Raw genomic sequence first — 21,557 nt, forward strand, 5'->3', positions numbered from 1 at the left:
AGATGGAGAGGAACAGAGTGGTGAACGTACGGAAACGAATGTCCCCGGTAGATACATCATACCGACGAAGCTGAGGGTTTTCATTATCATGCTGTCGTAGCGGGTGTGGCGGCTCATTTCGTGGGAGACGAGGGTGTTTGCCTGCGTTCTTGTTAGGATTCTTTTCGAAGCATTATTGAGAGGAGGGTTTGCTATAGTGTGCTAAATTGAATCGACTAATAAAAGGAAAAGAGGGAAAGAATAACGGTATGGGAGTGGGGAAGAAGAGAGAAATAAGAGTGAGGAACATACGAGCTGAATCTCGCCCGCCAACCGATCCGACAGAGTCCTGGACCTAACTCTAGCCGAATGGATTTCCTTCGCGACGAAGGCCAATTTCTGTCTCGTATGGAAATACGTGCCGCGGATGGCATTGTTCTCCCCCATTACATACCCGGGAAACTCATCTCTCCAGCGTGAATGCTCAGTAAGCAGCCTGTTCATGGTATGCTCCGCGACCTCCATGGTCTCATTCAGATGCATAGCATGGCGGGCGCTATCGTTGAGGCCCTTTAGGAACTTGGGCAGGTTCTCGCTGGACGCATTTCGGATCTGACTCTCCCAGCTTAGTATCAGGTCAATAAACAAGGTCGAAGGAGTGAAGAGGTGCGCGGAAAGAGACCTTTTCTATTTCCCGGATGACATTTCGTTGTTTCCAAAAAGACGCGTGATATAGACTCGACATTGCGTGCGCAAATACCGCGTGCCAGATATACGGGTTTCGATCTCCCATATCCCGGGTGGGAAAGGCTTGCTCGAGCTGCTTGCGTTCGGCATCAGGGACATCAACGAAGAAGATGCTTTGCTGATTAGCGTGTAGATCCCAGTTGATGAAGACGGACGCCTGGATCCAGTCGTATTTGCCTGGCTCTTCGACCATTTTGACCTTGAACAGGGACCATGAGACTAGCGACTCTTGTTAGTTCTCTTACATCTGTGAGAGTAGTTACATGGCAGAACTCACTGTGGTGGGTGATTGTGCTCCCGGTAAAGCCATACTCGGTGTGAAACGAGGAGTTCAGGTCCGCTGCGAACGTATGCCGGTAATCAGCAGGGAGGCTGAGATGGGCATCATATTCCTCCAGCAATTTATGTTGAGCAAAGCTACCGTATAGCAAGGCATTAGTCTATGTTGTCGACGAGTGGCATAGTCTTGTAGGAATCTGTACATGACTTGAGTGGAGGATCGTTGAGGTGACTGCGGTCTGTTAGCGGTTACATGCTTATATTGAAGGTAGGAAGGTATACAGACAGTCAAAAATGCTTCCAAGTCAACAGCCTCTTGCGGTCGCAGTATACCGGCGTCTAACATCAATTAGTACTGTGGTAAGGAGGGGAAAAAAGCAAGGTTAGGGCTTTGGGCCATACTATCATCTGCGAAGATGGTTACTTTGGGCGGTTGCGGCGTGTCTACGGAGCTGAGCTCCATCGCGAGAACTACTCCGATAGTACGCCCAGAGCTTACCCCAACACAAAGTGGGAAAGGAATGGGGTCAAAACCGTGGCAAATGGGGCTTGTTATATGGGCCGAGGAGCGCAGCCTAACGCATGCATAGCCGCTGGCGCTAAGTGGCTGTCTTCTCGTAGGATGGACAAGTCACAACGAGGCTGAACGGTGTAAAACAATTCATTCTGAACCAATCAAACAAGCGCGTGAAAATTAAACAAGTACCGAGACAAAAAGAACAGGCGGTCGCACTGCATGTATTTACGGCAACTCCTCTGCCAGCCAGTCCTGAAACCATTTAAAATCGGTCGGGCACAGGAATCCCAGTCCGACCATAGCCACGGCACTGCCCAGCCAGTTCGCTCCGTTGAACAAGCCGTCTGCATCATCGGCGAAAGGATTCTCTATGCCATCTACATGACTTGAATCAGGACCCCTGTCAGGGACACTCGTCTCACTTGCGTCTTCGAGATACGATAGAATCCGATCACGAGCGGCCCGTAAAAAGAGCAACGTATTTCTCTTCGAAAAATGATACGGGATCATGAACTGCAAGATTTGTTCGCACTTACGCCAAGCTTCGTTGACGGCAGTTTTCTCGATGTTGGATAGGGCGGGCAGGCAAGTGTAGGACATTACGAGGACCATACCCGCAACCGAAGTGTCTGTTGGTCAGCCTCGTCCGAAACCTATCGAACCGGGTGGGACTTACAGAAACCATTGTACCACCAGGTGTCGGTAGTGGAGGTTTGGTAGTTGTCATGAACTAGGGAGACCAAGTCGATCGCTGCTTTTGTGCAGGCCGCTGCACACTTGGATAACATCGATGAGTAGAGCGTCTGAAGGGCAGGGTCATGTTGATCAGTCTCAGAATCCTCTTGAGCCAGCATCTCAGAGCAGAGATGGGTAAAGGCAGCACGGTAGAGGCGGAGATGCAGGTAAAGGAATCTAGAACAATTATTAGGGTGCTCAGGAAGGAGAATTGCACCGGGCGTCGCACCTTGCATGTAAAACATTTCTCTGACGCCTCAAAGTCAACAGCTGAGTTACGTCAGTTGCTGGGTTAAAAGGACGATCCCATCTGAGGACCGAGGGAAGATCCGATTTGTATTTGGCTAATTTTTCTTCTAGCTTAACCACAACATCTAGTCCGTCCTGTTGTGTAGTTGTTGAGCTAGCCAGGGTGCTCGATCGGTCGCACCGTGCTTTGTGCACAGCCGACAAGACAGTGTCTAGAAGACTACACAGCTCTAGACTAGCGGGGTAGAAGGCTGTCAAGTATGGCTCCTTGGTGCTCGTAGGTGTAAGGCCTACTCCCCCTGGGAATGGTATGGCAGGCAAGGAAGACGTTGTACTAGGCCTCCCACAAGCCATGCTCACGATCCTGTACCCGTTAGCTTTCACCAGAACCAGTACAACAATTCAATGCTGAACTTACGTATCCATCATGACGCACCCATGCCATGTGCGACGCTGAATTTCCAGTTCTAGCGGGTCCTTGAAGCTGCCTGGGTGATTTTCGTGAAGCTCAAGCCCCTGAGCAATTCTACACGCCACACCTACCAAGTCCCAAGACTTATGGGAATCAGGTATGCTTTGAAGATACAATGCAGCCAATAAGAGGGTCTGGACAGCACCAAAAGTGCGGACCTCGAGTAGATCTAGGCCAAAATTTTGTTTAGCCCTAAGAAAGAAGGTATGCGCGATGGCATTCCGATCTGGAACAGAGATATCGGCAAAGTGACACCCAAGCGCAAACATAATGTTCAGTGCACAAATAAAGACTGGTGACTGACGACCGGAGTCAGACTTGCCACCCAGGCCGATGTTGAGTTCACTCGACTTTTGGTCTTTTGTGTTGCCGGATGTCCAGAGACCCTCATAGGCATCCTGAACACTGGATCGGTCAAACAGAGGAAAAAGGCAGTAAACCCGATCCCAGAAGCAACCCAACAGATGGTCGGCAAAGTCCCGTGGTGGCAGAAGGGAACCATCGAAATGAGCATGAGTAGGACCATAGGGGATATCTCTCAGCAGAGGGCCTTGGGTCAAAAGACGTATTAGGCACGCACTAGGCGGGCTTCCGATAAACTTATTCGGTTGCTTTGAAAATCCTTCATTACCGACAACGAGATTACTGGCTTCCAGTAAGTTTAAATCACCCTCTGCGGGTTTGTCAGAAGGGAAGGGAAGGTTTCCGGTTTTATTGGAGGTGGAAAGGCGCGAGTATTTCCATGATTTGGGAAAGCTGGCTGCGTATCGAATTGGATTCCCAAGCCAATTTGAGGTGTCTCCTCGTCTGAGTCCATGGATGAAACATCTGGGTTAAATGTGGGCACTGGAATTCCAGCTTCGTGGCACGCCTCTTCCAGTTCGCGAATATGACGATGAAGGACTTCAAGGTATCTGTATGTCTGTGAGCAACGGCCACGATAACCTTTTGAGGGAAACATACTCCTCGGTGTCCAATAGCCTGACAATGTTGCGTCTGTAAAGACACCGGTCAGCCGCATGCGACCGTTGAGTGCAAGGCCCGCAGATGGGTTTCCTTCCGTCGCAACGAGACTGGCGTTCGCGACATGGTTCGCAGCCCAATGACGATTTTCGTCGGCGCGTCCCACTACTTTTGTGTATGGCGGACCTTCGAGATTGCATACTGACAAGCTGCAATCTTGAAGGAAGGCCGCAGAAAGCAAAAAGAAGAAGACGGCCAGACGTGGTGAATTGACCTTGGGAAGCGAAGGGCGTTCGGACGTTGTGTCCTCGTATTCATGAATGATCAAGAATAAAATTGATTCTGTTCTATAATAGTATTTGATGTGGACCATGGCCGGATATTTATAAGTTCAGATACTCCAAGAGAGGGTTGGATTTAATTCTGGGGGAGTCGGTGACTCCCCACTTGGGTTCCAGGTCTAACACATCTGACCAACGTGTTGGAGACTTTTTTCAAGGGACAAAGGTTAGTTAGTCTTTGTGATAGGAGCATTCTGCTCGAGCAATACCTTCCTGCATGTGCGTCGCTTCCCACGGGACAATGGTGCATATACCTGGCGCCTTCCGCACTGGCGTCGTTAAACTGAGTACTAAGATAGGACGATACGCCACCATCATGCAAAGGGATCACTTACGGTTGGGACTAGTGCTTTGGACGGAGCCCTGCTTAAGCGTCCGTTAGAAACTAGTGACTTTTTACAAAAGGCGGGGAGAACATAATCCACCAGCGTCGACGATACTGCATATAAGCGCCAGATTTCAGCACAGCGCTTAAGTTGCGTGGCGGCCCTATCACCCGCCTTATCACATACAAGGATGATCCGATGTCAGTGCTAGGCCAGTAACCAACAGGGTGACGGCTGTGATTCATAATTTCCTGTCATTTCTTTCGCCCCTCCTATGAACGCCCACCTACGATGTTGGCCAACATGGACCGAGTGGGAAGACTTACCGTCGGGGGGACTCTTGTGCTACTCCCGGGCTCTCCATTATTTATCTCTGACCAAAATCTGTACGTTGGTCGCATTACAACATGCATAAGTGGGACCTTGAGAGGGGCTCATCCCACGAAGTCAGGGTAGGTAGATTCGTGATCTGTTTCCATGTCAGCATAGCCGCTTTCCAACGACAACCAAATTCAGCTGATACACCAACAAGATCCAACGTGGCTGCCTGATGTCACAATGGTTCGGGGACGGTGGGAGTCACCACACAAAGCGTAACGCTTGACATCAGTCTCAGCGAGTCGCCCTCGTAGCACCGAACAGGTTCCGGGGTTAACTCAAGTCCTGTTGATTAGAAAAAAGCAGGCAAGAATGTTGACTGCAGGTGAAACCACCAGGAGTTCGGTCTAGTCCGGATGTGGTACCGGGACCATGTGACCTTGCCCATGGCCTTACGCTGCAGTGGCTGCACGCATCGCACTCTGATGTCTAAATTTCTGTCAGGTTGACCTTGCGCATTGTGCCTCGCGTCAGCGTTTGATGAAACGCAAGCAAGAGATATATCGAAGGATAGAAGCGGCGTTATCCGATTTTCTCATTAATGACTAGGACTGAATCTTGGGGCCTAAGATCTGAGGTCATGCCAGGTTAAAGGCAACGGGGCCATCGAATGGCAAGTTTTCCGACCGATGGTACTGGATGGTGGCCGCCAAAGTAACCAATCAGTCGACATGTTGAGACAAGGCATCGACAAGATGATGAAAGATAGAACACTTTATTGGTTATCCGAGGCTTAAGAAACCGAAGTAAGTGCTCAAATAGGCAATACCCGTTGCAAGCATGGATAGTTGTGAGGAGCTCTAGACCGTATATTTTCTTTGCTGACCCGGATCTACAGCTAATAAACTATTTGTTCCACTTTTGAAGGCGGCAATCATGGGAAGTATTTATTGGCCAAATTATAAGTAGGTGGACCAGCTCGTGCTGGTATCTTAGGACGTCTGTGTTCATCCTGTCAGAGCCTACACGAGGTTCTACAAAGCAACGATGCAAGCGAACAAGAGCTCTAGCGCAACCCGCATTGACGTTGGTGACGCCTCTCTCAACTATAAACTCATTGGGACTGGACCCCTGCTCATTCCAATGCCCGGAGCAAATGGCACCGCAATGCTGTTTGAGCCGTTAGCCACGGCGCTCTCCTCCCACTTTACAGTCGCTCTATATGACCGCCGAGGATTCGGAAACAGCCTCTTGGTCACTCCTGGTGAACCGGACACGACGACCCATCTGAGAGCGCAAGCCGACGATGTGGCCAAGCTAATCCAATATTTATCCCCAGGGAAGCCTGCGACAGTCTTCGCGGCGTCCGGCAGTGGGGCGATGGCCATTGAGCTCCTTCAGTCTCGCCCCGACCTTGTGCAGCATCTCATACTACACGAGCCACTTCTTCTCGACCATCTTCCTACTCCATTCAAATCCTATATCAAAAATGGATTGTTTACTAGTATTCTAGAGTTCGGGGGCCGCGGACCAGCGACTATTCGCCGCGTGTTGCTGGCTTATGTACAAGGCAAGCGTGACCAACGGAGATTGGGCCAGGATCCACATTATGCACGACTTATGTGTCAACGCGACGACGATACTGCGTTTTTCTTCGGGTTTGAGTTACAACTAGTACTCGACTATCACTTCGACCTCGAGAATATTCGGCCGCATCGGGACAAATTAGTTTGTATGAAAGGGTCCGATATATCACCGGAGCTCGCAAGTTGCCCGGTGATTGCTCTATCTGACGCCCTTGGGACTTCTCTGGAGCTTACCCCTGGGGGGCACAACGGGTTCATTACTGATGCGGAGGAGTTTGCGAAGAAATTGATCTCCACCCTCGACAAGGAAAAGGCGAAGCTATGACGCCGACACAAAACTCGTTTAGGCATATAATTCAGTGGCCCAGATGTGATTGTTAAGAGAGATTTGTCATAAATAAAAGGACGTTCTGTACCATACCTACATATAATCTCTATCCTGTGCCATTTCTCTCAACAGAAATCTGCTTGACAATGACTGGACAGGCATTTGCAAGATGGCGAGTGAACGCAAGGGCATCTTGCCCTAAACAGGCTACCCTTCTTAATCAAGGAGCGGGAGAATTTCGGCGAACGGGAACTTCCATGCATCGTACTGACTATTCTCTTGGACATGCTATTTCTGGTTAAGGGTGAATAGGCCGGTCGTGATCTTATCCGGGGATTTTTGGTAGCATCCTTCCCTTCTCTGTGTTATCACCACACGGCTGATAAGGTTATCTCTACCACCGCTGCGGGGATAAAATCCAACTCTTGAACCATCGGAAACCCGGTGAATTTCGGTACCCAATTACAGCACCCCTTCAAAAGCTGTTACAGTTCAGGTGGGGAGCTGAAATGTCTGCATTGCTTCGCTGGCAACCGGAAGCTACCGAAACGTTGCATTCATGATGCGGGCGAGCGGAACCCAATCGGCTACCGAGGCAAGGATAAGGATTTATGGATGCTGCTTACCAGCTTCATGAGCTGAAAGCCTGAAACTGTGCGATGATTTGGGTACGTCGATCACAGCCCAGCCACAGAATGGCCGCATGGACCTGCCCGATCGCGTAGGACAACCGCCAATAATGTGCAGCATTGCCTGCAGAAACCCCATCGGTCTATATCAATTATTCGCAACGCTAGTCCCTAAACCAATTTCTCCGAAAGTGCGGCTGGACGTGTCCCGGCGCCGGAATGGGAAAGTGGGTAATTGCAGGCAACATTTATAGAGGCGACACCTCTCCGGCACGGCCCGACGATTGTTGTGGACAAAGAACCTGTTCGTTTTTGATTGCTCATGATGTTTCTGAGCCGCCTTTCTTTGATTGCCTTGGGAGCCTGGGCGGCCCGCCCAGTGGTGGGCTATGTGTCTCAACCTAGGGATCAGGAAGGAACATGTAAGAAGACTACAGTTGCGATTTTGTATGTGGCTACCAATCTGGCTATCGGCGATGATCTCCAGGCTTATACTGACGATGCTCAGAGGGGCTGGAATATCAGGTATCTCGGCTGCGGTAAGCATTCGGAATTTCTGACCGTGAAATAAATCACACCGCTGACGTTCGTAGCAAACGTTGTCGAAAGCGTCCGTGGATGATTTCCTGATCCTGGAATATCGTGATCGAATCGGCGGTCGTGCGTGGCATGAGAACTTTGGCCAGGACAAAGATGGAAACCCCTACGTGGTCGAAATGGGTGCTAACTGGGTGCGGATGGGTTATTCGCTTACATTGATCGTGCTTCCACTGACATCGTTGATTAGGTTCAAGGACTCGGAAATCCAGGAGGTCCTGAAAATCCAATCTGGACTCTAGCCAAGGAATTTGGCCTGCAGACGACATACTCGAACTACAGCAATATCTCGACGTACAATCAGGATGGCTACAATGATTACTCTCATCTTTTGGATGAGTTTGACGAAGCTTATGATATTGCAAACCCGGCGGCTGGCAGGATTCTTCTTGAAAACCTTCAGGACCAGACAGCAAAGGCCGGACTGGCATTGGCTGGATGGAAGCCGAAGTCGCATGACATGGAGGCGCAGGCGGTCGACTGGTGGAAATGGGGTGAGTTTCGTATTCCTAATAGGATTGGTACCAATGCTGAGTATAGATAGATTTTGAGTCTGCTTTCACGCCGCTAGAAAGCTCGTTGGTATTTGGTATCGCCAGCGGCAATTTAACCTCGAATCAGTTCAGCGACCACGACAACTTCGTCACCGACCAGCGGGGATTTAACACTATCATCAAGGGCATGGCCTCAAAGTTCCTGACTGAAGATGACCCTCGCTTGCTTCTTAATACAATCGTTACGAATATTACGTACGGGCCCGAAGGCGTCACGGTGTACAGTAGCGATGGGAACTGTGTCCAAGCTGCATACGCCATCTGCACATTCTCCTTGGGTGTCCTGCAGAACGATGCCGTCACTTTCACCCCGGAGCTGCCTGAGTGGAAGAGGACAGCAATCCAGATGTTCACCATGGGCACCTATACGAAGATTTTCATGCAGTTCAATGAGACCTTCTGGCCTACGGACACCCAGTACTTCCTGTACGCGGACCCCACCACTCGTGGCTATTACCCTCTCTTCCAGTCCCTCTCCATGGACGGTTTCCACCCGGGATCCAACATCATCTTCATGACCGTTACCAACGAGTTTGCCTGGCGCGCTGAACGCCAGTCTGACGAGCAGACGAAGCAGGAAATTCTCGAGGTCCTGCGTAAAATGTTCCCGGACGTGGATGTTCCTGAACCTACGGCCTTCCTGTATCCTCGCTGGAGCACTGAGCCGTGGTCCTATGGTAGCTATTCTAATTGGCCCATGGGAACGAGCCTGGAAATGCATGAGAATCTGCGGGCCAACACCGACCGACTCTGGTTCTCTGGTGAGGCTACCAGCCCATCCTACTTTGGTTTCTTGCACGGGGCGTGGTTTGAAGGTCGCGATACAGGAAGACGGATTGCTGGGTTGCTAAATGGATGTAAGGAAGGCAACTCTACGACTTGTGTTCCCAGAAAGCACTACGCGGTGCTTCACGGAACCACGCCGCTGGCTGATTATAGTTCCGTCAATGGGTGGGAGGTGAGTAGCTTTTATGATAGTAATGAGGACTAGCCGCAAGCATGTACATACATACGTGGCAGTGAAGCAAGACACTGCTGAGAAGGCAATAATATGATCAGTTAATCCTCAGGTTTGTCATGTCTTTCACCATTTCCATAAGCGTGGTATGTAACGAATTACCAGGTGTAAATAGACAGATATGCCTGAGGCTGCAGTGTGACTTGGCTTAATGAAGTCACCACACACGGTGCTTTAACTTTGAACCAGGCCAACACTAATCCTGCTACAATCCCAGATTACTTGGAAATTAACTCCTCTGCGGTCTCTCGAGCAGGCTGATCAACCGGTTTGAGTTTCTCTCCAACTGAAAAGCAAGGTATAACCACATGCCATACCTGTCCATTTTATACCAATTTACTTTTCCAGACGCTTCATCCTTCTGTTCTCTCGACATATCTCTATTACTTGGCAATAGTATACACGATGCCTCACCGAAATTCAGTGGAGAGGGTGAACAGTCATGATATGGACTTGGTCACAAATGCTTTCCGAACGCTATCTGAACGCGTCAGACACCACCACATGTCTCCTGAAACTGCAAAGATTACGAATAGTCCAAGTGAGGAATGGCTCTCGGACACCGAGAGACACATCCCGTCGAGCAAGGGCAGGTCATTGGAAGATGTACTCCGCGACGCCGACGAGATCTTCTCATATCGAATGAACACGATGCATCCTCAATTCTTTGCTTTCATTCCGTCAGGAGCCACCCCCGTGTCTTGGCTGGGGGATTCTCTCACTTCCGCATACAATTCCTACGCGGGAAGCTCAACGCCAGGAGCCGGTGTCTGTGCCGTGGAAAGATCCATGATCGCATGGATTGCTGAACGGTTCGGCTTACCTCCATCTGCGGGTGGCCAGTTTGTATCTGGGGCATCGATGGCGACTCTGACTGCAGTTGCCGTTGCCAGAGACCAGCGCTTGCAGGTTGAGCTGCGACACAAAGCGACCGTATATATATCAGAAGAGGCACACTTTTGCATTACCAAGGCGCTTCATATCATCGGCTTGCAGGATTTCCAAGTCCAGACTATCCACTGCGATTCAAAATACTGCATGGATACCGACCGTCTTCGCCAAGCGATATCCGAAGATATCGCAGACGGCTGCAAGCCATTCCTTGTTGTTGCCACGTGTGGGACAACGAGCACCGGCACCATTGATCCTCTGAGTGAAATCGCAGACATAGCCGACGAATATGGATTATGGATGCACGTCGACGCCGCCTACGGTGGATCGGCCGCATTCTCCAGCGCCCATCGATCCCTCGTGAGCGGACTTGGCCGCGCAGATAGCATCGCCTGGGACCCCCACAAGTGGCTCTTTCAAACGTACGGCTGTGGCACTATCCTCTTCCGCGAGAAATCCCACCCCCTGCGGAGTTTTGCATCCACAGCCCATTTCTGCCGCGACGTCGAGAACGAAACGGATCCCCAGAATCCCTGGAATTATGGAATTGAGCTGACGAGGCCCGCGCGCCATATGCGACTTTGGTTTAGTCTGCAGGTGCTTGGCATGGACACGATTGACGAGATGATTGGGCGAGGCTTCGAGTTATCGGCCCTGGCTGAAGGCGAGATCAAAAAGCTGGCAGATTGGGTTATCTTGGCCCCCACATCCTTAGCCATCGTGAACTTTCGCTTTGCCCCACACGGCGTGGATGAAAGGCTTCTCGACCAGATGAACACTCGCGTTGCGAAAGACTTGATCGCTGACAACATCGCGTTCATACTCACCACTCATCTGGGAGGGGTGGTTGGTCTCCGGATGTGTACGATCAATCCGCGAACCACTGACGACGATATACGTCGTGTGGTGAGAGCACTTGATTGCAGCGCCCAAGCGGCCTACGGGGAACTTTATCGGGACCGTAAGTGAGAAATTACACCTATCAAGATAAGAGTACGCTCTCGGCTGAGAATCCCGTCATGGATTATGCTTATCCTGCGGAGCTAATGCACTTGGCGCCTCCCCCGTGATGAGACATTCTCTCCCAAACCAAGTCTGATTCCATATGATAGCAAAGTTTCTTAAGCGAGGTGGGGTTGACAATCCACCTTATACACAGCATGGTCCAATGTGCCGAATGAGCCACGTCGCATAACCCGGCTGGTGGATCAATGGGTAAGACACAGCTTCTCCGTAAGTCTCACCATATCCCCACCATGGGCACTCTTAAAAAGACGGCGCCACTCCTATCGGCATGAATGTGTCCGAGCCCAACCTAAGAGACACACGAAGGTCCTTGGACTGCACCCCTGTAAGTCCTCCAGCATGAAGATTGCCATCGCAGGCGCCGGTGACGTAGGCACCTACTTCGTCGAAGAATTCAGCCGATCTGCGCATGAAGTGGTCCTTCTCACGAGCAAACACAAACCGCTCCTAGAGACCCTACCCCTCAAACAACAGATTACCGATTACAGCGTCGAGGATCTCACACTGCACCTCCAAGACTGCGACGCCGTGGTATCCACCTTCTGCGGCCCCGAGGACAAATATATCGCCGCCCATCTGGCACTTCTAGAAGCATGCACCCGATCCCCAAGATGCAAGCGCTTCCTGCCCTCGTCCTGGACCACCAACGTGGAAGACTTCGGAGACCAACCGATCATGATCGCACATTCCCGAGACACCATCTGGAAAGCCCTCCGCGCGCAGCACGAGGTGAAATGGACCATGGTTTGCAACGGGTGGTTCATGGACTACGTTCTGCCCGCCTCGCAGCGGTACTTACATGACGTCGGCGTGGGATGGGTTATGGATCACCACAATAAAGTGTTTGAGCTGTACGCGGATGGGCAGCAGAAGGTGACGCTAACGTCGGTCCGGGATGTGGCTCGGGCGGCATTGTCGATGTTGGAGCATGACGAGATCGAGTGGAACGAATTTACTCACTTTGGGGGGCAAACCTTCACCTATCTGGAATTGTATCGGTTGATCAAGAGACGGGATCCAACATGGACACTGAAGAAACTGCCGTTTGCTGAGGTGATCGAAAGGATTACGTCGGGGAAGCTGGCCGGGGAAAATGTCGACTTGGAGTACTTTAGACTGATGGGCTTTACCAACTGCAACAAGGTTCCCGAGGATAGGGCTTTGACGTGGGGGACGGGCTTGTTGGAGGGTCTCCGGGCCCGCAGTGTTGAGGAATTGCTGGACGAGGCGGCGAAAGACGAGAAGGTTGTTCCCTAGCGGTGGGAGATGGTTATAGTAGAACTATATATATCTCAGTAAGCAAACGTTTTCCAGTAGTCTAAGAAGGCATATAGTGGACCCAGCAGATCGAGTCAGTAGGAAAGGAATATACTGGTATCATTCCCGACGGGGCTGGGAAGATGTACTAGTATATATAATCCACTTGGCACTGACACTATGTGTGTCAGATCCGTACCACAGCCTCTTCAGATCGCTTTCTCATGATGATCCAATGGCTCCTACACACATCTACATGAATAACATCCAATCCAAACAAATGATATCCAAAGCTTCATGATCACATTCATCAAGACACCCCCCCATTCCACCGATCCCATCACACACAAACAACACACATCTACCCAACAACCAACCCAACTCACTCAAAGCCCACTCACCTCCCCACAAACCGAATCTCCAAAGTCCTCAAAACAGGATAAAAAACTCCCACAGAAGCAAAAACCAGATAATCCCCCACATCACCACCATTTGCCCCAATCCTCTTCGCCACGGGCGACACATACTATCCTCCCAAAATCCGCATTAGCCAAATGCCCAACCACACCCAAACAACCAAACAACTAACAAAAGAGAAAAGGAAGGGATAAAAAAAGAAAGGACATACCCAAGTCTGAGCCATGCCCAGAAACGAGAACCCGATTCCAATCAACAAAGCCGCTGTTCCGGCCAGCCCGACCGGCATGCGCGTCGGATCCTGCCAAGCGCTGAGATCGTAGCCGCCGAGCCGGGGCCGGAACCAGAAGTGCTCGATGGCGAGGATGAGCCCGAATGCGAGGGTCCAGTAGCCGAGGATGGCGAGGAAGTTGTCGATGATGGCTTCCAGCTTGTTGCGGCCGCCCCAGGCGAGGGCGAGCACGACGGCGGATGTCAGGGCGCACCAGATGAAGCGCGGGATGGCGAGGAAGTGTTTGCCCCAGAGTTGGATGCATAGGGCGCTGGAGTAGATGTTGGCTATAACGTTTGCGACTATGTCTTGTTAGTGTTTTGTCGTTCGTTCTTGTGTTGTCTGGTGGGGGGACGTGGGTTGGGTGCTTACGAAAGGTTAGGGCGAATATGGTACAGGCGAACTTGGCCCATCCTGCTGGTCGGAGGGTGGCTAGTATCAAGGCGCCGGTTCCTTTTGTGCTGTAGATTGTGGACATCTCGTCGTTGGACATGATGATGCCGCCGAAGTGGTTGCCCAGTGTACCGACGAAGATGGTGGGGAGGACCTGGCCGAAGTAGGTGAGGCAGAAGACGAGCCATTTGCTTGTGTCGGCTGGGTAGTGGATGTAGTAATCGCCTGCGATGGGACACCACGAGCAGGCGACGCCGAAGACAACGGCGAAATAGCTCAGACAGGCACCGCTGTAGTCGATGCCACTGACTTTGCTCAGCCCAGGGGTGGGACTAAAGTACCGGGCGGCCTGTCCCCATGTCACGCAGATGAGGACCAGGGCAACGATCCAGGCGTACCGTTCGTAGTGGTGGATGAGAGTGAAGCCGCAAAACGACACGAGGAAGCCAATCGCGACGATTATGACGATACCCGCTGCGAGTGGGATCGAATCGCCAGACACGGCGACAAGGAGCTGGCCGCCGACCACCGCGGCAATCACCGCGTATCCCCCATTGACGATGATATTCAGGAAGCCGCAGAACTTCGCTCCCCAGATGCCGAAGGCATAGCGGGCCACTGCCACCTGGCGCAGGCCGCTGGGCGGGCTCAGTGTCGCGGTAAAAGCGGGGACCATGGTCCCGAGGAGAGCCGCGAAGATCGTCAAGATAACTGAGGTGTGCACTGAGAGGCCGAAGATAGGGCCCAGCGAGCCGATAGGGATCAGGGTTGGGCTTATCAGGACGGAGAACCAAAAGAACATCATCTAAGCGGGGTCGGGCGTGTCAGTCCAGCCTCTCAGTGTGAACAGGAATGAGCGAATGGCCCCTCATGCTCACCTCTAGACACGATTACATACATTCAGTTTCTGTGGTGGTCGTCGCTTGTCCTCTGGCACTCGCTCAACCCCCATGGCCTCCACGCCCAATCGGTAGTCGACCCAGGTCTCGAAATTGCGCAGCGATCGCAGGAGACCATGGCCCTCTTGAAGATGCCTCATGCGTTTCTCCCCCTCGTCCCCCGGGTCCACCGCAGTATTTGTGCGCTCAGCGGGTGACTCGAGGGAGCCCTCGTGCGACTCGATACCCACATGCCAGAGGCTCTTCTGTTCGCGCTCCATCTCCATATCTGTGCTCTGGCCACGACGAGAGGGAAGGTAAGCGGAATGGAATGAGAAATGAACAACAGCCAAGGAGCGGTAGCACAGAGAGAGCGGGGCATGGGGACCTTAACAAGCAACAAAAAGTCTTTTCTATCTGCCAGCATGTGCACTCTTATCGGTGGTTCCGTTGGCGGGGATCTGAGAAATCCTCCGACTGAGACCTCAATCCTTGCTAGCGTCATTCCTGCCAATCCCTTGCATGATACGTGCATATTATTACCTGAGACAGCTCAGGGTGAGATCAGTAATCGTACGTAGGGTTGTGGCCCTATATTGATTGAAATAAGGATCCCTAGTGACGCCGCACGAGGGCACCACCAACATCTCTAGAACTCATTGTGAATCCCCCTATCTCAAATACTGCGACCAGATAGACAAACCGGGAATGCTACGATAGCGCCCGGATAGTGATATTGAACTGGACTAAGGTCACATGAGAAACAAGGTGGATACAACAACATGGGACTTTTGGCACGATGATGACAGCGGGCAGTTTCGGCCCGCTGTCATCTTTCCTGCAGATCAATATATACTTCAGTGGGCCCCAGTAAGCTAAAAAGGAGCACTAAAACCGCTTACAGGGGTTGGGAAGTAAACTAGTCAAGCCGAGACCGGGCTTAATTCCCTTGTACACACCCCGGTCTATATCCAACACAAGACACTATAGCAAGAAAATCTTTTCTCCGAGGATGCTGGTGGGTTTGAGACCTGCTGACACGATGTACCCATATATAAGACAACATGGCCTTCCTTCCCCCTTTGTCAGTAGGCAAGTTGCGCCGATGTGGCTGGATCGTTCAGCATGCACGACGACCGCCTGGTGGAATCATGGACCTGGTTTGCGGTCACCAGCGTCGTGGTTATCTGGCGATAGTAAGCGGTTCTTTTCGCTCCGTTGCTCGGTCTGACACCCGTCTCCAGTATCTCCAGGGGTATGCTCCTGGGTGGGTTGAAGGGTCTGATGGTGGAGGATTATATCATGTTGTTGACTTATGTCTGTTCACTGTGGCCCATAGATCCATTGCAAAGTAGAGGCTGAAGATGCAGACAGGGCTTCTACACCAACTTTATCGTCTGGGTTAACATTCAAGCGAAATACCCCAAAACCAATATCTTGCCGCCGACAGGAATGCAGGGTCTTACCGACCAAGACATTCAGGATCGCATCTACGGAAGCAAAATCACCTTTGTTCTGGAACAGTCCATGGTATTGGTGCAATGGGGGTGCAAAGCCTGTATGATTCTAGTGTACTACCGACTAACGTACGTGAAAGCCTCTTGCGTCCTTCTTTCACCAATGGTCCGTCAACAAGCGCACACTGATAGGAATTACAGGTCAGGAACAAAGATGGCTCTTCCAGTCAAGATCCTGATGGCCTACATTGCAGTAAGCTTTGTCATAGTAGAAGTCTTCTATTACGGGGTGTGGTGTCGGCCATTTTCCAATTACTTCGTCGTCAAAGCAGACAATGACTGTGAGCAACGATGGATATCTCCGGAATAAATCGTATGCTGACATATATCGAGCACAATGCGAGGGCGCCCAGCACCATCTAATCATGTCATATGCCTTCAATCTATCCTCGGACCTGGCCATGCTTTGCATCCCCATACCGGTATTCCTCAGTTTACAATTGCTTTGGAGGAAGTATGTTACCAAAAGATAGAACACTCCCAGCCGCGAAGGCAGAACTGACATCGGACAGAAAGCTAGCCCTCCTGTGTGTGTTCGGTCTGGGAATCTTTGTTGTGGTCGCAGCCACACTAAGCCGATACTACTGCTTCACGCATCCCAATAGTATCTTGTGGATTTTCTGGTACGTGCGAGAGGCCAGCACCGCCGTCATTGTGACCAACGCCCCAAATTGCTATACGCTCCTGCGCCGGCTCCTAAAAGTGCACGGCTTCACGATCTTCGGTACCTACATAGCACTTCGTCGGAAACCAACGCATTCTCCCGAGAGCGGTCCGCCGCACGAACTGGCGCAACTCTCGGTCGGCCGGTCAAGAAAGCATACCATGTCGTCGGAAAGCATGGAGCACATCACACGGGAAGACAAGAGTTTGGAGATTTGGCAGCACACACAGGTAGCGGTGTATGAGGATTTGGAGGAGGACTCAGGAACAACTATGGAACAAGACAGGCGAGGGGTCTATGGGAATAGGACCGGGTTAGCCTCGTCGACAGTGACAACGGGGCACATTGGCTTATCCGGGCAAAACTGACGGTGATTCTAATGGCAAATCATAATTTTATTGTTGATAGCCAAAGGGGTAAGGACGCTGGTCACAACGTAGGCTCTAGTATGTATATGGGTCAAGTAGTGAGAATCGTGTCTTGCTTCCTGGCAAATCAGAGCAGCATACACCGAGAGAAACAACATTCAAAGATTGATATGAGCCTGCGTAACATTGGACTTGCTGTCTCCTGTGCCCGACGACAGTCTGCTGTTTCTAGTATCCCGCGGTTGACAGCGAGAGAGATTAAACATCTCATCTGTACTACATCATTGAATTTAGCAGAGAACTTTCTTTGAACTATCCAGACGGGCTCTCCATTTTGAATAAACCCGCATCCTCTGCCAGATGCAAAGCCCCCTGATTAAACTTCAACTCTCATTCCGTGCCCGGACAAAAACATGGCCATTTTGCTCAAGGTCAAGCTCTTCCCGTGTCGCCCGAGCTGGCCGTTATAGCAGGCCGTTGCCCAGCACCCCAGCTTCACATTGGAATTCCCCTTATCGCTAGAAGCCTGCGCTGTCCAGTAGTATACAGTCTTCCGGTTGAACATACACAACATGCCACCACATCCTCATTGGTATGGGGCCCATCTCATCTAAGGCTGCATCCCTTAAATGACACTAAGGTCGGGAGTAGGTGAGAGCTCAGTCGGCCGTAGTAACTCCATTACCCTCCAGAATACCTCCACAGAGCCACTAAGCTATCAGCCTGGCGCTTTGCTAAAGCACATAGCTAGTCTAGCCATTGGTCTAGCCTTCATGGTAGACCCTTCCGCCACAAAGAACCCCATATAGTAGCCCCATTAAATAACTCAGACCGCGAAGGGCACAACGAACCTTAATCCCCTATATAAAAGTACAATGAACCCCCGGGCCAACACAGGACAAAGATAAATAGCCCGCTCAAGCCCAGCACAAAACACCCTTCCACCTTGGTTTCCAATTCGTTTAATATCACCTTTACCACACCATACCCCGTTTCGCATCTCACATTGGTCGAAATGTATCGAACCCTACTCATCCTCCTCACTTTCTACCTCTCAACCCTAGCAGCCGCGGGCGGCAAAGACCCATCCAAGACCCCGATCGAAGACACCAAGCAAGAAAGAAACAACATCAACGCGAAATGCCGCGGCATCTACATCAATGGCGAGGGGCCCTCGATCGCGGGCGAGGGCGTGCAGCGCCCTCTCAACGAAGACGGGACCAAAAAGCTCAATCCCATACGACCTCCCAGCCGGCCGCAGGCCATCTGGGGCACATGCGACCGTCGCATCGGAGGATATAGGACGTCGAAGCTGGACCTGAACCTATGTCTTGGGTGGAACCCGGATACCGAAGAACTCTACCCAAAGTCCCGTGGAAACGGGATCAAGGAGGGCGACTGCTCGTCTTGCTTCTACGCGAAGCCTGACCTCAAATGCGTGTGCGGCGTTAAGAAGAAGGCTGATGATCGGATATCGGTTAGTTTGGGTGAGTGGGCTACATTTTCTTTTCCCCTGTTCGGTTGTGGGAACTTTTGCTAACTGAGACGCGGTAGATGGGCTGGTAGAGGCTACTCATGATGGCTTTTTGACTTGCTTTGGCCATACTGGAAGCCAGGTCGCGCTGGACCAATTTGGGAGGCGAGAGGTTAGAGATGCGTAGATGGTAACGGTACTTGGCCGGTCGGTGGATTTGTTGCTGGGCTTTTTGGCTCAGGATTTGGCTTTGGTCTTGTTGCTATATACCGTTGCTGGATCTGGGATTCGGGGGACCTGTGCTGTTGAAACCTGTGATTTGGTTCTGGAAACAGGGGCGGCTGGTACTCTTGTTTCCCTGTTCTTGGGTTCCGAGTAGGTGTTTCAGATAGTGTAGAATTAGAGTATAGTTGCTTTGGAGATACTAGCAATGCTGAAGGGATGAAAGTGGAGATATATTAGCGGTATTCCCGTTTAGCAATGCTTCATACGACCAGCTCGTTAGATAGATGTATATAAGTATATCCATCGCGTTAACTTGACGATTAGCGGTGTGTTAGCATATGTCTATATTCCTGCTGGCATGAACCTGCAAAATGCCAATAACATGAGCTATAGGTATAATCCCTATGCCGAACTTGTAGCAGCATGCTGTGAGTAATGTAAAGGGAGTAAAGAGAAAGAAAGAGAAAAGGAGAACAGAACAGCTCGGTTTGGAAACCGAGCCAAACCTTCACAGTTTCTATTACTCAACATGTTACAAGAAGGACAATTCTTTCCGGATATTCTCGCAAAACAAGAAGATCATACGAGCCGGATGTTGGGAATAATGCCCTTGTCAGATCGCACCTTTCCGAACGCAATGCCGGTGTAGATATAAGGTCCGTGGGGCTTATAGCATATAGGAAAGCTCTACACGAGGGTTTTAGATTGCAGGGATGTTTGAGTCATATCAGGAGCCACACTGACGATCAGATAAAGAACCTTGTGGGAACATTGCGGACAAATAGCGGTACCTTGGTGCTCGTAGAGGATACACAACCAGATATCATTCTGCATAAAGACATCTAGATGGCAGCGATGACCCATAGGCGGGTACATTCTTTGTCTCTTCTCAGCCGTGCTACGAAATGGATTCTCGTGAGGTTGTAGAGGAATTTGGCGATGCTTCACTGTGTTCTATTGCGTAGAATGTTTGATATCTCATTCAACCACAGCACCAGTAGGATGGGCTTAGACGCTTTCCAGCTCTCGCCTGTAGACAGCAGTATGCATGTCTCCGTTATCAATCATATCATGATTCTTAGATCTCCGCCCCCTGAAACCCATTGGTCGTACCTGGCGACCCCTGGAAAACTTAGCTGCTGCCCTTCCCGTTTGCCCCAATGTAAACCGTGTAAGCTGTTGCCCTGCGCCCCAGCTTGGCGTCACAAAGAAACAAATTCTATCATAGAGACTGGGTACTCAGAGGAAGGTATTGTAGTGGAAATAAACCTCCCCTGAAGCTGCAGAGAAGCGGTGTCTACAGAGTAGATTCACATAAATAGGCCCGAGCACAACCGTCCCCGGTACTCAAATCCTTCCATACTCACCATCTTCCTTTTCAATACATTATTGCTTAATCAAAGCAAGCAAAATGCATCACCTCGTCATAATAATTACTCTATACCTCTCGGCCTTGGTAGCCGGAGGCGGAATCTTGTCGAAGCCCAAGCAACCTCCAGCCGATGAAGGTATACCCATGACAGACATGACGTCTGACTCTTCCGGGGGCATATCCAGAACGAACAACAACGTCAACAACAAAGGAGCATTACATGACGAATGCCGCTATCTCAAGGTCAAGGTAACCTCACCCGAAGCAAGAGCAACGGCCGCAGCGCAGGATGCCGCCAAAAAACCACGAAAGGGGCCCACTACGATCACAACCCCCTATCGCCAGGTCCTACTGACAGCCGATTGCCGTCGACCGATGTTAGACCCCAAGAAAGCACTCCCGGACGGAGACTGGAGAGAGACAACGCTGGACTTGGACAAGTGCGTTGGTTGGAATGCACAGACACAGAAGTTGACTCCGGAGTCGGATGGCAAGGGACTCATGAAGGGTGACTGCTGGAATTGCGATTATTTTACTCAAGTCATGGGCAACCCTTCTAAAGGGGAATTCGAATGTTACTGCGATAATGTGGAGAATAAATCGAAGCATAAGATTCCCCACTCGAAGGATAAGTCGCTTAAGGTCAAGTTTGATCTTGGTAAGTCTCCTGCTTTTTGGGGCGTGGGTGGGTCGCTGATATGTGGTTATAGATTCTGTGCTGTGGGCAAGGGATGGCCGTCTCAATTGCCATAAGCATATGGGGTCCTGAGTTGGAGATCTGGAAGTGAAAGGGACACGGTGCTGAAGGGCAGAGGGGGCTTTTAAAGAGTTGAATTGGCTTTGTTCACAGGGGACGCAATATGGGAGGATGCTAGGCAGGTTGCTTCTGTGTAGCTGGTCTTGTCAACACCGGGATGTCATCTAATAAGGGCGACCAAAAGTCACAATAATCTTATTGTCTTGCTATTTTCGTCTGATAATGCCAATGCTCCCGGAGATGGGATCAACGCCAGGAGGAACGGAACAAGATCTGCGGTCTCAAACCGGTGTTCCCGCGGCTGGACGCTGGATCTTTCGCGTGCGATCTTAGGATTTGTTTTCCTGTTCTCGCTTCTTGCTCTTCACCTTGGCCGAGACTCGCTACCGCACATGCCACGATATGACCC

The 21,557-nt window shown here is 50.9% G+C and overlaps 10 protein-coding genes across 10 annotated transcripts; 7 read left to right on the forward strand and 3 right to left on the reverse strand.

The window, feature by feature from the left end:
* Positions 1–30: 30 nt before the first annotated feature.
* On the reverse strand, positions 31–919 carry ABOM_005632 (uncharacterized protein; the record flags this gene model as incomplete). The annotated part of the gene is made up of 4 exons (XM_022532761.1): positions 31–141; positions 340–382; positions 434–591; positions 740–919. Coding segments are annotated over 4 exons (492 nt in total), but the record flags the coding sequence as incomplete, so codon positions are not given.
* Positions 920–1,747: 828 nt separating this feature from the next.
* Positions 1,748–4,314, reverse strand: ABOM_005633 (fungal specific transcription factor domain-containing protein; the record flags this gene model as incomplete). The annotated part of the gene is made up of 6 exons (XM_022532762.1): positions 1,748–2,151; positions 2,199–2,434; positions 2,487–2,870; positions 2,925–3,589; positions 3,649–3,892; positions 3,965–4,314. The coding sequence occupies 6 exons, from the start codon at positions 4,312–4,314 to the stop codon at positions 1,748–1,750; spliced, it is 2,283 nt and encodes a 760-aa protein (XP_022389759.1).
* A 1,659-nt stretch (positions 4,315–5,973) lies between these two features.
* On the forward strand, positions 5,974–6,837 carry ABOM_005634 (alpha/beta fold hydrolase; the record flags this gene model as incomplete). The annotated part of the gene is made up of 1 exon (XM_022532763.1): positions 5,974–6,837. The coding sequence occupies one exon, from the start codon at positions 5,974–5,976 to the stop codon at positions 6,835–6,837; it is 864 nt and encodes a 287-aa protein (XP_022389758.1).
* Positions 6,838–7,791: 954 nt separating this feature from the next.
* ABOM_005635 (putative flavin containing polyamine oxidase) lies at positions 7,792–9,611 on the forward strand (the record flags this gene model as incomplete). Its single annotated transcript, XM_022532764.1, has 5 exons — positions 7,792–7,916; positions 7,978–8,008; positions 8,063–8,200; positions 8,257–8,560; positions 8,611–9,611. 5 exons carry the CDS (start codon positions 7,792–7,794, stop codon positions 9,609–9,611), a joined length of 1,599 nt encoding a protein of 532 aa, XP_022389757.1.
* A 432-nt stretch (positions 9,612–10,043) lies between these two features.
* On the forward strand, positions 10,044–11,498 carry ABOM_005636 (pyridoxal phosphate-dependent decarboxylase family protein; the record flags this gene model as incomplete). Its single annotated transcript, XM_022532765.1, has 1 exon — positions 10,044–11,498. The coding sequence occupies one exon, from the start codon at positions 10,044–10,046 to the stop codon at positions 11,496–11,498; it is 1,455 nt and encodes a 484-aa protein (XP_022389756.1).
* A 396-nt stretch (positions 11,499–11,894) lies between these two features.
* On the forward strand, positions 11,895–12,812 carry ABOM_005637 (uncharacterized protein; the record flags this gene model as incomplete). Its single annotated transcript, XM_022532766.1, has 1 exon — positions 11,895–12,812. The coding sequence occupies one exon, from the start codon at positions 11,895–11,897 to the stop codon at positions 12,810–12,812; it is 918 nt and encodes a 305-aa protein (XP_022389812.1).
* A 397-nt stretch (positions 12,813–13,209) lies between these two features.
* Positions 13,210–15,058, reverse strand: ABOM_005638 (purine-cytosine permease family protein; the record flags this gene model as incomplete). The annotated part of the gene is made up of 4 exons (XM_022532767.1): positions 13,210–13,338; positions 13,441–13,802; positions 13,873–14,698; positions 14,792–15,058. 4 exons carry the CDS (start codon positions 15,056–15,058, stop codon positions 13,210–13,212), a joined length of 1,584 nt encoding a protein of 527 aa, XP_022389762.1.
* A 777-nt stretch (positions 15,059–15,835) lies between these two features.
* ABOM_005639 (uncharacterized protein) lies at positions 15,836–17,320 on the forward strand (the record flags this gene model as incomplete). The annotated part of the gene is made up of 5 exons (XM_022532768.1): positions 15,836–16,092; positions 16,142–16,357; positions 16,430–16,569; positions 16,622–16,742; positions 16,801–17,320. The coding sequence occupies 5 exons, from the start codon at positions 15,836–15,838 to the stop codon at positions 17,318–17,320; spliced, it is 1,254 nt and encodes a 417-aa protein (XP_022389761.1).
* Positions 17,321–18,335: 1,015 nt separating this feature from the next.
* Positions 18,336–18,981, forward strand: ABOM_005640 (uncharacterized protein; the record flags this gene model as incomplete). The annotated part of the gene is made up of 2 exons (XM_022532769.1): positions 18,336–18,807; positions 18,875–18,981. 2 exons carry the CDS (start codon positions 18,336–18,338, stop codon positions 18,979–18,981), a joined length of 579 nt encoding a protein of 192 aa, XP_022389799.1.
* A 1,449-nt stretch (positions 18,982–20,430) lies between these two features.
* ABOM_005641 (uncharacterized protein) lies at positions 20,431–21,160 on the forward strand (the record flags this gene model as incomplete). The annotated part of the gene is made up of 2 exons (XM_022532770.1): positions 20,431–21,049; positions 21,102–21,160. 2 exons carry the CDS (start codon positions 20,431–20,433, stop codon positions 21,158–21,160), a joined length of 678 nt encoding a protein of 225 aa, XP_022389813.1.
* Positions 21,161–21,557: the final 397 nt, after the last annotated feature.

The sequence above is a fragment of the Aspergillus bombycis genome (assembly GCF_001792695.1).
Source record: "Aspergillus bombycis strain NRRL26010 chromosome Unknown contig00035, whole genome shotgun sequence".
In the NCBI taxonomy this organism is placed as follows: domain Eukaryota; kingdom Fungi; phylum Ascomycota; class Eurotiomycetes; order Eurotiales; family Aspergillaceae; genus Aspergillus; species Aspergillus bombycis.